The sequence below is a fragment of the Perognathus longimembris genome, chromosome 14 (assembly GCF_023159225.1).
Source record: "Perognathus longimembris pacificus isolate PPM17 chromosome 14, ASM2315922v1, whole genome shotgun sequence".
NCBI lineage: Eukaryota > Metazoa > Chordata > Mammalia > Rodentia > Heteromyidae > Perognathus > Perognathus longimembris.
In genome coordinates this window covers 41,683,672-41,696,237 of record NC_063174.1, presented here as the reverse complement: position 1 = coordinate 41,696,237, position 12,566 = coordinate 41,683,672, and the positions used below count along the sequence as shown (strand labels likewise).

The 12,566-nt window shown below is 43.2% G+C and overlaps 1 protein-coding gene across 1 annotated transcript; it reads right to left on the bottom strand.

Moving 5' to 3' along the window:
• Nucleotides 1-440: 440 nt before the first annotated feature.
• On the bottom strand, nt 441-7,196 carry Eif2b2 (eukaryotic translation initiation factor 2B subunit beta). The gene is made up of 8 exons (XM_048362339.1): nt 6,961-7,196; nt 6,699-6,819; nt 6,385-6,533; nt 5,386-5,549; nt 4,679-4,774; nt 3,884-4,021; nt 2,897-2,963; nt 441-947 (listed from the first exon to the last, which is right to left on the bottom strand). Exons 1-8 carry the CDS (start codon nt 7,118-7,120, stop codon nt 790-792), a joined length of 1,053 nt encoding a protein of 350 aa, XP_048218296.1. The 5' UTR covers nt 7,121-7,196; the 3' UTR covers nt 441-789.
• Nucleotides 7,197-12,566: the final 5,370 nt, after the last annotated feature.

Below are 12,566 nucleotides of genomic sequence, written 5' to 3'. Positions count from 1 at the left end.
ACACTTAGGCCATACCATAATTGCTACAGTGAATATTCTAGTATGTACAACCAATCCTACAAGTATAGGTTTCAAATCACCACCTAAACACTGGAACAACTTACATAAATCCTATTAACAGGACATAAGAGGATCCTTTCCTGGGAAGCATTAAATTGATTCCTGCCATCACCCCTGAAAACCATCAGCCCAACCAGATGCAATTGGCCAGAGATGAATCTGAGATGGTATCTACTTTTTAAGTCTCCAAGTGATTCTGATGACCAGAGGGCTTGAAACCATGCCCTGGATTACTAAGAAGTTGTTTGGGGCCATTTCCAGTATATTGTAAAAGAAAACTGAATGCTTTTACCTGTACTTTGCTTTTGCCTTTTCTCTCAATTACAGCCCTGCTGCTTCTGTTTCTGTTCAGTCAATGCTCCAGAAAATAAACAAACATGGAAACTTTCAGAAGTTTTTATTGGCACAGCCCAGGAAAAGGTGCAGGAGCCATTTCTGAGCAAAAACTGTATCCCAACAAGGCAGTCAGTGTTCTGCTTAACACACCATTGAACCAGAAAGCTGACGTTCCTGAAACAGATGCAGCCACATCACTAAGCGGTCCCCAAATCAACAAGTTAAGCTCTGCTGCTCTGTGAAGACCTGACAGGCAAGAAAAAGTCCCAGCTGTGCGCCTTGTCAAGAAGCAGCCCTGAGGTTCTGTAGGTTGACTGTTCTGCCACACTGTAGCAGCAGCCGGAGTGGGTCTTTCTAAGCTGGCTCTGGTTAGCGCACGTGGCGGCTTGGTGGTCAGAGGACATGGTCATCAGGATGGTAGAGCTCACTCATCAGGCGGTAGATGTAGGAAGGTGCGTTCCCACCGATGTTGGAGATGAAGAGGGTAATGAGCTCAGGGGGGACGTAGTCAAACACTGGGCAGTGAACACTGACCTTCTCCAGAATGTCCCCTGCAAGGAAACCACACACTTAAGGACAAAGCTAAGGGGCCTACTCTCAAAATTAAGTAGCATGCACTCCAGTAATTGCAGCCACTATGATTTCCCTCAAGGGAAGCCAGGGCAAGGTGCAAACTGGAAGCAAGGACTCCATATCATGCTTCTCCCTGCTAATTCTACAGGGGCTGAGGCGGGGGAGGGAGGAGGGAACGGGACTGCAAGTGTGAGGCCAGTCTAAACTACACACAGTAAGGCTTGGTCTCAAAAACAAACCAAAGACAATTCCTTGCTCCTACCTCCTGGGTATTTGGCAGAATTAGGAGTGGGGGTGGGCAGAAGGGTCGTATGATCCCTTCTCCCTTTTTATTTCTCCCTTCTTTTCCTGCTTTACTACAAAAAAATTATTTGCTGGCCATATAAAACAAAACAAAATCTCAGCTGGTGCTAGTGGCTCATGCCTGTAATCCAAGCTACTCAGGAGGCTGAGATATGAGGACTGTAATCCAAAGCCAGCCTGGGAAGGAAAGTCCATGAGATTCTTATCTCCAATTAACCACCAAAAAGCCAGAAGTGAAGTTGTGGCTCAATTAGCAGAGTGCTAGCTTTGACCACAAAAAGCTCAGAACAGCACCCAGGCCCTGAGTTCAAGCCCTAGGACTGGCACCAAAAGTCATCAGTCATTGTCATCATCATCATCATCATCTCCAATGCTCTTGCACAGCCCTTAGAATAAAATGCAAACTCAGACCACAACTTTCAAAAACCTAGCCTTCCCCAGCACATCAATTATAAAGTGTAACACTCCTGCATGTCCCCTACTCCCCATCCACACGTCCACCAGTTTCCAACTGACTAAGCATGTCTCCATGTCAGGACCTTGTACCAATGCCCAGAAAACACCTTCAGCCTCCTCATGTTCAGTTCTCTTCATTCAGAACTAAGGAGCAATCAGGACGGTTCTCCAAACTTTTTTTTTTTTTTTTTTTTTGGCCAGTCCTGGGACTTGGACTCAGGGCCTGAGCACCGTTCCTGGCCTCTTCTTGCTCAAGGCTAGCCACTTGAGCCACAGCGGCCCCTCTGGCCACTTTCCATATATATGGTGCTGGGGAATCGAACTGAGAGCTTCATGTGTAGGAGGCAAGCACTCTTGCCACTAGGCCATACTCCCAGCCCCGGTTCTCCAAACTTAAAGCCACTTTCATAGGACTCACCCTTCCTTGTTTTCTTCCTAAGACATGCTAGGACCGGACTTTTTCTTGCCTGTCAACTATAGCAGAATGCAGGCTCTGAGGAAGGAGGGCCTTATTTCCTTTGCTCATTGCTATGTCACCTCTGCCTACATACAGTGGGTGCTCACGAGATATATGTGTGTGTATATGTATGTGTGGTGTGTGCCAGTCCTGGGGCTTGAACTCAGGGTGCTATCCCTGGCCTTCTTTTATTCAAGGCTAGTTCTCTAGCACCTGAATCACAGCTCCACTTCCAGCTTTCTTGATGGTTTATTGGAGATGAGTCTCACAGACATTCCTGCCAGGGCTTGCTCCTAACCTCGATCCTCACATCTAGGCCTCCTGAGATTAGTATTACAGGGTGAGCCACCAGCATCTCAAATATAAGCTTGTGTGCTATTTTGTAAGTAGGAACATTTCAGCTCCTGCTTCCTATGGCAGCCAATTCATCAAAATGACTCCCACAGCAACTGAAAGCAAACAAAGCACTTGGACTAATCCAGTGAATTCTGGGGGATTGAATCCACCACGGCCTCAACAACTTAGCTAATGTACATTCGCCTTAGAACAAATTAACATGGACTTGAACTCAGAGGCTAGAGAAAACAGTTCTTTCTAAAAGTATGATTAAAACAAACAAAACTTGGCAACAATCAATCCTACTGACCATTTAAAGGACTAAAGACCAATCCTCCCCCCGGCACCCCCCCACCACCTCCAACACTTCTGTACCTTCTGTGAAAGGCAGGACTTCTTCAGGAGTCACAAACTTGTGAAAGGAATCTTCTTCATTGGGGAACTAATAAAGAGATGATTTTTTTTTTAAAGGAGACCTAGAAATTCCAATTCTAGATAAGTACCCAAGAGAGGAGAAAATGCATGTCCAATAGAAAACTTATACACATGCTTAACACAGTACTAGTCACAAAAGCTCACGGGTGCAACTCAAATGTACATCAGTAAACAAATGAAAAAACTGTAGTGTATCTATACAATGATTCAGCCTTACAAAGACAGTCTGACACACACTGAATCATGAACAAAACCTCGAGTGTATCCTAAGTGAAAAGACATAAAATGTCATATATGATTCCTTTAATATACAGAGACAGAAAACAGATCATAGTTACTAAGAGATGCAGAGAAAGGGGAATAGGGAGCGATTATCTAATGAGTACAGAGTGTTTTTCTACGATGATAAAATGTTCTGAAGCTAGAGGCATCTGACCAGTGCTATGTAAATGTACTAAATACCACTCATTTGTACATTTCAAAATAATTAATTGTATGTCATGAGAATTTCACTTTAAAAAAGAGACCTATAAATAGGTTGTTTTCAAATGCAAATAGTTTCTATCAATGACAAAATTATTCTTCCCTTAGCAACCACTTGTATTCAGGCATGAGAGGATAGGCTTTGGACAATGACAAAAGTGATGCTAGTTTCAACCTGCTTAGCATTTTCAGAAATGGTTAAGGTGACAGGAAGTGGTGGTAATGTTACACACAGGGCTATATTGGCTTTCTAAAGTGGAAGGGCTCTAATTATCATTGGTTCAAGATTTCTGTGTCTCTAGCCTCTGCTGTATCTAATCCATTCACTGGAAGTACATAAAAAGAAGCCCCAGAGTGAACAGGCTTAAAGCCTAGCATTCCAGATTATACTTGAGTTTCTTTCTCTCTGTTGGCTGTCAGCCAGAGACAAACACACAGACATACCTGTGGGGAGAGTTTGAACATAGGCGCGCACACAATGAGTGGGGTAGAATGGTGTTTTGCTGCCAGCGCCAGAGTGTGTGTTCCTGTCACAGCTCTCAGGGCACCATTGGCCAGGATGGTCTTCGTGCCAATGATCACCTTCAGGACAGGAAGGAAACTGTGAGTCGTCCTGGGAGGAGAGCTCTAAACGGGGTGTTCACTGGCCTCCACAGGCTGAATGTTCAGTCCGCCATCTTGGCATCTTGAAGAGTCTCAGCCCAGCAGAGGAAAAGGGATCACAGGCTCAGTGCCACAAAAGTGTAGCACTCCCAAAAGAATAAACTAGCCTGGCAAAGGAAGCTGCAATGGCTACTGCTCTTCCCTGTCTTTCCTGGAAATCTGCATCTCCTGAGAAGTCGGGAGCCTTCTTCATTTACCATCCTTGCCCACTCTCTCTAAGTAAAGTAGGAATCCTGTAGCCAGTCTCTAAAAGCTAACACTCTAGCTTGGTTCTAAGTCATTCTTCTCAAAATGCCTTAACCAAACATTTAGACAGTAATAAATAAGTGGAAAAGGATTTCATTAAGATATTTTAAAAGTATGTACTTTTTCAAACAGCACTAGCAACTTTCTTCCCTTACCCATTGACTTTATAAGAGAAAATGAAGAGTGTGTGTGTGTGTGTGTGTGTGTGCGTTATTAAGGTTTGAATTCAGTGCCTTGTGTGCTCTAGCACTTGAGATACTTCTGGCCTAAGACATCAATATTTTTAAAGTACAGCATTCATGAATTCAACAGAGTAACTCAGATACCCACCTTGTTGACTCTTGACATAACAGCAAAAATGGCAGCATCAGTCATGACAGTTGTCTCGATACCTGCTTTGGACAAATTGACGGCCATTTCATGACCCTGCAATAGGAGGGAAAGGCTGATGCTGGGACAGGGTGAGAGGCAGTGAAAAGAGCTCTCCAATGTAACTGGACTCGGGGACTGCCACACGATTGCCAACACATAACTCACTCTTCTGCCTGTGCTAGATATACTTTGGTGAGCTGCAAGGACGCTAGTAAATATATATTAGATATTGCTCCAGAGCAGCCACAAAACTGGAAATACAACTTAGGTAATAAAGCATGGCAGACAAGATACTCCTGGTTCATTATTTTACAACTTCCTGCATCCTTACATATTTCTTTTTTGAGATCTTTTATTTTCTTAAGGAATGAAATCAGACAAGCACCAATTACCAAGGTAATATGCTCCTATTTTGATTCCTAAAAGAATAATATTTCTCTCTCCTTGGATCCAGTAATTCACCTTGTATTCTTTTTAAATTAAACTCATGCTTAAAAATATTCACTAGAAAAAAAATACTCACTAGATAAACCACCTGCAAATTCCTTTAATTTTCTACTCTGTTTTCAATGTCTCACTGAGTTGTCTACCAATTCAGAGTTGTCATGAACAATGCCCCTCACCTCTCCTTTATTTCTCTTAGCAATTCCAGTAGCTTTGCTTACCTGGCAGAATGGAGCACATTCTGCTACAATGACATGGAACTTCCTTTTCCGGGCAGCCTCTCTAAGGAAGGCCTCAACTGTTCTGGAGAAGCCAATGGTCATGATCACCTCATTAGAATGGATGTGTTCCAGGGCTTGGGCTGCAATATTCTCAGTTGTACCTTCTGCAAGGGTTTTATAAAGAAAATACAAAATGCCAAGCTACATCAGATAGACACAATAGTTTGGAAAAGGATGTCTTCCCTTTACATACACTGTCCACTTGGCAGACTCTTGGTATCATAAGGGTTAGTAGCCTCAAAGTGAACCAACTCAATTTTAAACAATCACTCCCCTGGGATCCTCTACTTCCAAGGTCTCCATCTGCTCTTTTTCTCAAGAGTGCCACTGCTGACCAGCTACTTCCCTACCACCAAACCAGTGCTTTACATTTTCTTTAGAAGACAACAGAGTTCAGGAAAGAAAAGACTTCTGGTAAACCCTAAAGGACTGATTGATGGGATAAATACATCTTCCTCCAAATGGTACAACATGTCCATCAGAGCAAGGGGAAAGAGAAGAAAACTTGGGGAGGAAATTGAAAGCAGGTTAGGGCAGATAGGACCTAGCTTCTTCATCCTCTGAGGAACTTTAATTATAAGGAAAGTCTGCAGGTCTCGTGGGTCACAAAGACAAGGAAGGTGAAGATGATATGTATGTGTGTGTCTGTATAAAAATTCTCCAGGAAGCTTCTTAGGGAGGATCTAGCAAGTGTGTTTTTCAGGAATCCATTCTCTTTAAAACGAAAATTAAGCTCTTCTGTGTAAGAGCTTCTTACACAGTGGATGTGCAGTTGAGAAGGGTGGGTCAAGAAAGTTACTTTAATCCCGCAGTCTCACCCCTCCTCCCCCAATCAGGATTGAGTCAAAACGCAGGGTACCGAACCGGAGGGCAGGTAACCTCTTCCACCTCTATTAAAACATTCTTGCCTGTTCTGGCCACGGCGTTGAAATCTCTTACCCAGCTCCACCAGCAGCTCATTAATCGCCTCAATGATGTTGGACTGAAGTTGGGCATAATGGAAACTGAAATCCTCGCTCAGGCCTCCGGATGTCAAGAGTTTGTGCAGGGACTCCTGCTGATCGCTCTCATCGCTGCGCCCATGAAGTCTATGGGAGCAACAAGACCCACACGGAGAGGTGGGAAGGAGGTGTGGTCAGGCAGGCAACAGGGGATGCCCAGCAACAAGAGGCTCCAAACACTGAGGGGAGACGGGAGGGGGGGGGTGGGGGGAAAGCCTGCATCCACCACGGAGCCCAGACTGGGCGGCTGACCTGCCATACTCCTCCCGGATGATCTTCAGCACTCTCCGCACCATGTTGCCCACAGTGGTCTCGGAGGGCTGTGCAGCCGTCATCCTCCTGCCTTCTCTGCGGATCAGCGCCATCAGCTCCCCTGCGTCCCCAGAGACAGGCAGTGAGAGTCAGACGGACAGACGGACAGAGGGAGGGAGGGGTAGAGCCGCACCGCCGAGGCCGACTCTCGGCCTGGAAAACTAGGAGGCTCGCCTCACGGCAGGGGCTCGGGCTTCCTCACCCGCGTTGCCCCAGCGGTGGTCCGTGATGATGCGGCACAGCAACCCCAGGGTCTCCCGGGCCATGTCCTCGCTGCGCTGCCCGCCGCCCCGCTTCAAGGCTTCTACGAAACCTTCGATCCTTTCGGACAACTCCGAATCCTTCGCTGAAGCGCCCGGCATCTCCAAAACCGCCGCCGGAGCCTCAGCACTCACACTTGGAAAAGACCTCAGGCTTTCACTTCCGGGGCGGGAGAGGTCAACTTCCGCTTGGCCAGGGACACTCCAGTTTGGGGATGTGGTAGGCCCGCCTCCTTCTGTCTGGGCCAATCAGAGGCGTCCACTCGCCTACGAGACGTGAAATCGGAAGTGGCCTTTCCGGTTTCCAGTGGAGCTGAGCAAGGCCAACCGGTCCGGTGCGGCCTGGAAGCGGTCTGGAGTCCCGTTGCTATGGGAACAGCAAGTTTCTAGGCAGTCCCAGCGCCCGGAGAGGCTATGCTGGAGGCTTTGAGGCTTTTCTTCCCAGAGCCACCCCACTGGGTTACCGCCTTGTCCCAGCTGGGCGCTCTGAATGAGAGTCAGAGTAGGTTCTAATCAGCAGAGAGCGTGTCCTCCCCTCTGGACAGACGGGAGTCAGAGGTGTGCCTGCAGTGTACGACGACCTACCATTCCGAGTGAATTGTCTTATCCAAGGGAACCCAACAGGTGTCCCAGTCCTAAGTTATAGACTGGGAGACGGACTCACAATATTTTTTTAAATTTAATTTTGTTGTCAAGGTGATGTACAGAGGGGTGACATTACAAACGTAAGGCAGTGAGTACATTTCTTGTCATACTTGTTACCCCCTCCCTCATTTTTCTTCCACTTCCCCTCCCCCTCCCCCACTCACAATATTTAACAGTTAGGGAAGGGTGAGTTTACACATAGATAAATGCCTCTCTGAACCCAAAGTCTCTGTGTAATAGGAATTATTCCCTAATGATAAATTTCTCAAAGTAGAATCCTTAGGCACATACGTTTTTAAGACTTTTGTTGCAAGTGACAAATTACCCTTCACAAAGATTGCCGAAACTACACAAAGATAGTACAAAAAAAACCAAACATATAAAACAATCTGTCTTGCACCAAAAATCTGCAACAAATTATTAGCAAATCAAATCCAGCAACACGTTAAAAAAAGAACAATACATATGAAATAGAATTTAAACTTGGAATAGAAATGTGTATCATCAAATAGTTGTTCAAAGAAGCTTCAATTTTTACATGTCCATTTATGTGTACAATGCAGTCTTGATCAGTGACATCCCTTCCATCATTTTCCCCATCCTCTCCTCAAGTTTCCTAGTTCCATTCTCATGTATGTACAAGTATGAACTTGTATTCATGTTTCAGTATGTGGAAATTGACTAGTGTAATACATCATACTATACTAACAGTCAAGAAATAAAAACACATGGTCATAACAATTTATGAAATTTATACCCTGTCTTTGAGGTTTTGATTTTTTTAAGAAAAAAAAACACCACTTTTCAACCCTTACTGGTGTCAAAATTGAAATGCTCTACCTCCCAAATTCTAGGATTACAGACATGCCCCACCATGTACAATTCTGAGATGTCTTTAAACAGGATTTTTTAAAAATTCAATGTGTTCAGCTCTTGGCCTTGTATTTTTTTTCCTGAACACTTACCCTGGCTTCTTTTTGCTCAAGGCTAGCACTCTACCACTTGAGCCACAGCGCCAGTTCCGGCCATTTTCTATATATATATGATGCTGGGGAATGGAACCTGGGGCTTCATGTATACAAGGAAAGCACTCTTGCCACTAAGCCATATTCCCAGCCCTGGCCTTGTATTTTATAGTAATTTTTATGTGTCTTATTTAGGAAATGCTTCCCTAATCATATATATGTATATATATGCTATAGTGTATTTGAAATATGATTCATTATTTAGGTATTTATGTTAGGCATTGAACCTAAGGCCTCATGAATGCTAGGCAAGGACTCCATCACTGAATTATACTACCAGTTCCATCTATTTCAAAATTCCATCTGAATGTTTTAGAATTACTTTTTATGTAGAATGGAAAGTGGCAGTCAATCTAATTTTCTTTTTTCATTCTTTCTCCAGTGATTCCTAATGTTAGTACTCTCAGATGTTCAGTTTCTATCATGCATGAGACTATTTTGGAGCTCTCCATTTTATTTCATTGCCAAATTTACATATTCCCAAGCTAATCTGATACTATTTTAACAAGTGTATGTGTGTGTGTGTGTGTGTGTGTGTGTGTTTAAGAAGTCTGACTCTGAGCTGGGCACTGGTGGCTCACGCCTGTTAATCCTAGCTACTCCAGAGGCTGAAATTTGAGGATTATATTTTGGAGCTAGCCAAGGCAAAAAAAAAAAGTCCATGAGACTCTTTTTATTTTATTTCATTTTGCCAGTCCTGGGCCTGAAACTCAGGGCCTGAGCACTGTCCCTGGCTTCTTTTTGCTCAAAAAAAGCACTCTGCTACTTGAGCCACAGTACCACTTCTGGCCATTTTCTAGATATGTGGTACTGGGGAATCAAACCCAGGGCTTCACGTATATGAGGCAAGCACTCTTGCCACTAGGCCATATTCCCAGCCCTCCATGAGACTCTTATCTCCAACTAACCACCAGAAAACCAGAAGTGGCACTGTGGCTCAAAGTGGTAGAGCACTGGCCTTGAGCAAAAAAGCTCAGGGACAGCAGCAGCCAGGCCCTGAGATCAAGGCCCACGACCAACACAAAAATAAATAAATAAAAGATGTCAAACTGTTAAGAAAAAACTCCCCTGCTTGCTTCTTTTCTTTCTGGAGTTGCTTGAGGCCCTAAATTCAAATTCTAGTATAGAAGAAGGAGAAGGAGGAGGAAGAGGAGGAGACAAGCATTTTAAATATGTTTATTGACCATTTGTAGTACTTCTTGTGAATTACTGGCCATATGGTTTGCCTATTTTTCTAATGTGATGTGTGGCAGATATTCTTATTGCTCATCCAATATTAGTTTCATTCTTCTCTCTTTTAACAGAACTGATTTTGTCTTTCTATCAACATAGAAAGTGACCCTATCATGGGAACATGCTGATTGGCCTAAGACAATCACGGTAATTCCATTCTTCCCCTCCCTACCCCCCACTTTAAAAAAAATTGATGTTATAGAGAAACCTATCTTCTAATCAGCAGGGTATTAAAAAAAAGAGAGATTTGTTTGGGACTTCTTGAAAAGGTCTCGCTGCCCTGAAGAAGGAAATAGAGACTAGTCTTCTCTAGTTCTGATCTTGAATGTGATGCCTGGAATTACTGCTCTGTTTTCTATCTACCCCCAGTTTCAAGACTGCCATTAAAGATAACTGCTGAGGAAGGCAGAACAGAGTAAGAACTCAAACCCTTCATAATATCAACATTTCATAGATTATTCACATACATTAACTCTTGTTACTCTTAATGACAATCTTGAGGTAGGTACTTGAGGTAGGTACTTGAGGTAGGTACAGTCACTTTCTCTTTTGTATTAGTATATGTTAATTGTATAAGAGGTTTCATAATAATATTCTCATACATCCATATAATGATATTATACTTAATCAAATATAGGATCAAATCATTCCTTATATTACTCTTTCTGGTCCCCCCCCCACCTTTTTAGGCAATGTTTATGGGTTTCATTATCCTATTTCCACATATGCATATGAAGCCCTTTGACGATATTCAACTCTTCCTCCTCTTTTTTTTTTTCTTTGCCAGTCCTAGGACTTGCACTCAGGCATGAGCACTGTCCCTGCCCTCCCTTTGCTCAAGGCTAGCACTGTGCCACTTGAGCCACAGTGCTTCTGAATGTGTGGTGCTGAGGAATCAAACCCAGGGCTTCATGTATGCTAGGCAAGCACTCTACCACTAAGCCACATTCCCAGCCCCTCTTTAAAAAAAAAATTATTTCATCCTCTTCTTCCATCTCGTCCTCTCCTGCTGGTTCCCCCTCCTAAGAACATCCCCTGTTTTACATTTGTATCTTTCTTTCTTTCTTTTTTTTCAGGTCTGGATTCTGCATGAGAGAGAACATGCAATGTTTGACTTTCTCAGTCTAGCCTATTTCACTTGACCTGAGGATCCAATTCCATTTGTTTTCCTTGAAATGACATAATTTTATTCTTTATGAAATACAGCCATTTCAAAAGGGGAAGCTGAGTAACATGTTCAATGTCATATACCTAGTAAGTGGAAGAGCTAGGATGAAAGCCCAATAGCTGGCTTCAGAGCCTGTCCATTTAGTTTCTGTACTGTGGTATCTTTGATGACAGTCAGTATACAAAAGGAGCAAATGTAGGAGTGTCCTATCTTTAAACTTCTTTCATGAGGAGATACAGTTCTCTATCATTTGTGTGACTTTGAAGTTTTCTGTCACTTGCCTGCTCTAAGGTCTTGTATTGGCTATCTCATATTAGTTGGTTTGTAAGATATTAATGACACCAATAATTTGTGTATCACTTATGTTGCAATATTAATACTTTGAGAAGCTTTGCCCCAATTCTCATCTAATGCTGTAAGAGTGTTGCGGTGTTTTTTTTTGTTTTGTTTTGTTTTTTGCCAGTCCTGGGTTTTGGACTCAGGGCCTGAGCACTGAACCTGGCTTCTTTTTTGCTCAAGGCTAGCACTCTGCCACTTAAACCACAGCACCACTTCTGGCCTTTTCTATATATGTGGTGCTGGAGAATCGAACCCAGGCCTTCATGTATACGAGGTGAGCACTTTACCACTAGGCCATATTCCCAGCCCTGTAAGAGTGTTTGAAGTACTTTTCAGTAGGATAATTTTAGAAACATAGCAAAAAGGTTTACAATGTTCATTCATACTCTCAATCATGTTCATGCGTAGAAATTTATCTTAAAATATACTTTGAAACAGGCACAAATGGTACTACTCTACAATAATATATTCACCAATATTTGTAACATAAAATACTAAATGTTCAAAATTAGGAAATTTATTCAGGACATTACAATAAACCACACAATGGAATATCATGTTTTAAAGAATAACAGGCCAGGTGCCAATGGCTCTCGCCTATAATCCTAGCTACTCAGGAGGCTGAGATTTGAGGATTGCAGTCCAAAGCCAGCCCAGGCAAGGAAGTGTGTGAGACTCTTATTTCCACCAGAAAACTGGAAGTGGTGCTGTGGCTCAAGGGGTAGAGCACTAGCCCTGAGCTGAAGTGCTCAGGATCAGTGCCCCAGCCCAGAGTTCAAGCCCCACAACTGACCAAAAAAAAATAACAGAAGGACTGGAATGTGATAAAGAACTTGCATACAAGACAAGTTTAATCCTCAAATGCTACCAGAAGCAAAATGAAGAAAAAAAGGACTGAGGTGATAGTTTAGTAAGCATAAGTGATTGTTTAGTAAACATAAGGCACTGAGCTCAAGCCTCAGGATCACCAAAATCACCATCATCATCATCATCATCATCATCATCATCATCCCACATAGTAAATACTTAATGATAATTTTTATTTATTATTCTTGTTTATTTGAACAGTAGTGGGGATTGAACCCAGAGCTCCAAAGCTCTCCACCTCTTCTGTGCCCATATTAAATTTGATATTTGG